Raw genomic sequence first — 3,022 nt, forward strand, 5'->3', positions numbered from 1 at the left:
AAATTATTAGAAATAATAATTAATTAATTAATTATTATTTTTATATTAAATAATATTTATTTAACAACAATTACTACTACTTAATTAATAATTATCATGATCAATTAATAAATTATCAAAAATAACTAATATTAATAATTAATTAATTAATATTTTGTCCATATGATCTAATATAATTTCATGTAATTAGTAGTTCATTTGGAACACGGGATGGGAGAACCGCTCTCCAACTCAAACCCTAATGGTGGCAAAGTGGTGAAAACCTAAGGAAGTTGGGACGAGAGTGAAGACAACCGACGTAGTCTAGTCCAGCAGAACTGACAACGGCCAAAGCAGAAAAGGAATGACAGAAAGTGTCAAGAGGGGAGAGATTCCCTCCTACCGAGAAGTGGTGGCAGGAGACAGGCAAAGCAACCAGGAGTCAGAGGAATAGAAGAGCACGGGACCGGTGTTAGGAGCAGCCTAGCAATCAGGCCGAAGAGGGAAATGTCTGCCATGTACCACAAAAAAACCCAGATATGTCATCCCAGCGAACAAGCTGGAAAAGTACTGAAGTTACATGAGGGACCATGCCCTTATATGCAAGTTCATCGGAGTCTGGCCATCAGAAAGGGACCTCACAAAGTGGATACAGTAGAAATGGCAGCCTCAAGGACACATCGAGCTCAAGCTGGGAGCGAAGGGCTTCTTTACGGTAATCTTCTTTAACCTGAAAGATAGAGAACAGGTCTTTGATAATGGCCCATATTTTTATAATAATGCCGGTCTATTTTTACGCTTCTGGGAAGACTGTTATAACCCAGACAAAGAAACCTTTCTGGCTGCTCCTGTCTGGGTCCGTCTTTTTGGGCTTCCCACAGACTTTTGGGACCCGAAAATTCTGGAAGGAATAGGAAACTCAATAGGAAGCTTGATGAAGATAGCAGATACTACAAAGAAAGGTAGATACACCTCATATGCCAGGATTTGTGTCTACATGAACCTAGCAAACCCCATCCCCGACACTATAGAGCTTGAATACCACGAAGAGATCTGGCAGCAAAGCATAGACTATGAGCATATTCCGTTCAGGTGTCGTAGATGCCACACCCATGGTCATCTAGCAAAGGAATGCCCATTAACCCGGGAGGATGAAGAAGTCAGAAGGCCCCAAAGAAACAAGAGAGAGTCGGAACAGGAGGAATTCCAAGAAGTGAGAAACAAAAAGAAACCCAACAAGGAACCCCCCCAGAAAGATAGGAAAGGCAAACAACCTGACACAGTGAAACCAAACAGTTTTTCTATACTGCAGGTAGATGAGGATGAGGAAGATCAACACATGGAACAGTAGGAAGATAAAGGCTCAGACTGCAGTGAATCTAGTGATAGGATCCTAGCCAAAAGAAAGGCCCCGAGTGAGACACAAGAACAGGAGAAGGAAACATAGGAACAAACAGATCAGATGGAGACAGACCAGGAGTCCAGTAGGGAGGACCTAAGCCAGGAAGAGGAAGTGTTGGAAAACCTGTTACATGAATGGAAGAACCTGGACAAGAGGTTTATCCCCAAAGATCAAAAGAAGCTGTATACTGAAACTTTCGAACATTACAAAACCAAATTAGAAAAGGGAAAAGCCTCATCAGCAGAGAACCAAGAGACTCAAAAAGAAACCAGATTAGATCAGACTGGTCAAAATAAAGGGGGGAAAAAAAGAGAGGAAGAAAAAACATCAAGGAATCCATACAACTTATGGGAGAAACCATAGTCAACACTGGAAAAGTAGTACCACTTTCAGTGGTGTTCCAAACCCTCTCTCAAGTTAATCAATGATTTTGACCTCATGGAATATCAGAGGCCTAAATAGTAAAGGAAAACAGAGATATCTGGCAGCACGACTCAAACAAGACAAACCGCAGATCATGCTTCTCCAAGAAACCAAAATCCCAGGACAGAAAATGGAGGAAATCCTTAACAAAATAAAACCAAGATACGACCATGTCACTATAGACCCCAAAGGCAGTGCAGGAGGAATAGCTATCCTCTGGAACCCAGCTGAAGTCCTCGCTGACTGGTGGATAGGAATGCCAAGAATCCTCACTGGGCGATTCAGACTAATAGGACAAAGTGAATGGGTTGCAATCTCAGCTGTCTATGGGCCCCACACCCGTGTAGACCGAGACCTGTTCCTCACTCAGCTGACTAAGCTCCGAAGTTTACACCAGGAACAGAGATGGATCCTGGCTGGAGACTTCAACTTAATTGCTTCTCGAGAAGAGAAAAAAGGTGGAATAAGTAGGGAAGACACAGAAATGGAAAGATTCAGAGAAGTGCAGACAGAATTAAGAGTAGTAGATATCCCAACCATCAACGGAAAATACACATGGAACAACAGAAGAGGTGGCTCCAAACAGATAGCTTCAAGACTGGACAGATTCCTCATTTCAGAACCCATAATTGAGCTGGATATCTTCTATGAAGCCTCTATCCTACCCTCAGTAGGGTCGGATCACTGGCCAATAAAGCTGGAAATAGCCTTAAATAATCAGAGCAAAAGGAGACCCTTCCGGTCCGAGTCCTTTTGGCTCTGAGGCCCTAACTTCCTAGACAAAGTAAAAGGATGGTGGCAGGATAGCAAAAGTGGAAAGGAGGGCCTTAGCAAAATGTGCTCATTTCAGCAAAGGCTCAAAGAAATTAAAAGCAAAATTAAAAAGTGGAACAAGGAAGAATTTGGTAATATCCAGCAGGAGCAGGGCAAACTCCAAGCCAAAATGGAAAGAATCCAGCAGCAAATCATTTTGGACGGTCGAAGTCAGGCCCTAGCAGAGGAATAAGGGAGAGTAATCACCCAATTAGAGGAAAGGAGAAAACAGGAGGAAATCCTGTGGAAGCAAAAATCCAGAATCCAATGGCTCAAAGAAGGCGACAAAAACTCCAAATTCTTCCATAAAGCCATGATAAATCACTACCAACACAACAGAATATTCTCCTTAAAGGAGAAGGAAGGAAACATAGTGACTCAGCAAGATGAAATAGAACATCCTTT

The 3,022-nt window shown here is 42.3% G+C and overlaps 1 protein-coding gene across 1 annotated transcript; it reads left to right on the plus strand.

Moving 5' to 3' along the window:
• Positions 1–1,934: 1,934 nt before the first annotated feature.
• On the plus strand, positions 1,935–2,567 carry LOC149157547 (uncharacterized). Its single transcript, XM_089433723.1, has one exon. The coding sequence runs from the start codon at positions 1,935–1,937 to the stop codon at positions 2,565–2,567; it is 633 nt and encodes a 210-aa protein (XP_089289849.1).
• The last annotated feature ends 455 nt before the right edge of the window (positions 2,568–3,022 follow it).

The sequence above is a fragment of the Pinus tabuliformis genome, chromosome 5_2, assembly GCF_031772625.1.
Source record: "Pinus tabuliformis cultivar Carrire ecotype Pingquan chromosome 5_2, CPIR1, whole genome shotgun sequence".
In the NCBI taxonomy this organism is placed as follows: domain Eukaryota; kingdom Viridiplantae; phylum Streptophyta; class Pinopsida; order Pinales; family Pinaceae; genus Pinus; species Pinus tabuliformis.

What these genes read in the sequence shown, in the direction of transcription:
- LOC149157547 (XM_089433723.1), top strand. Translation starts at nt 1,935, where the DNA reads ATGGAGGAAATCCTTAACAAAATAAAACCAAGATACGACCATGTCACT.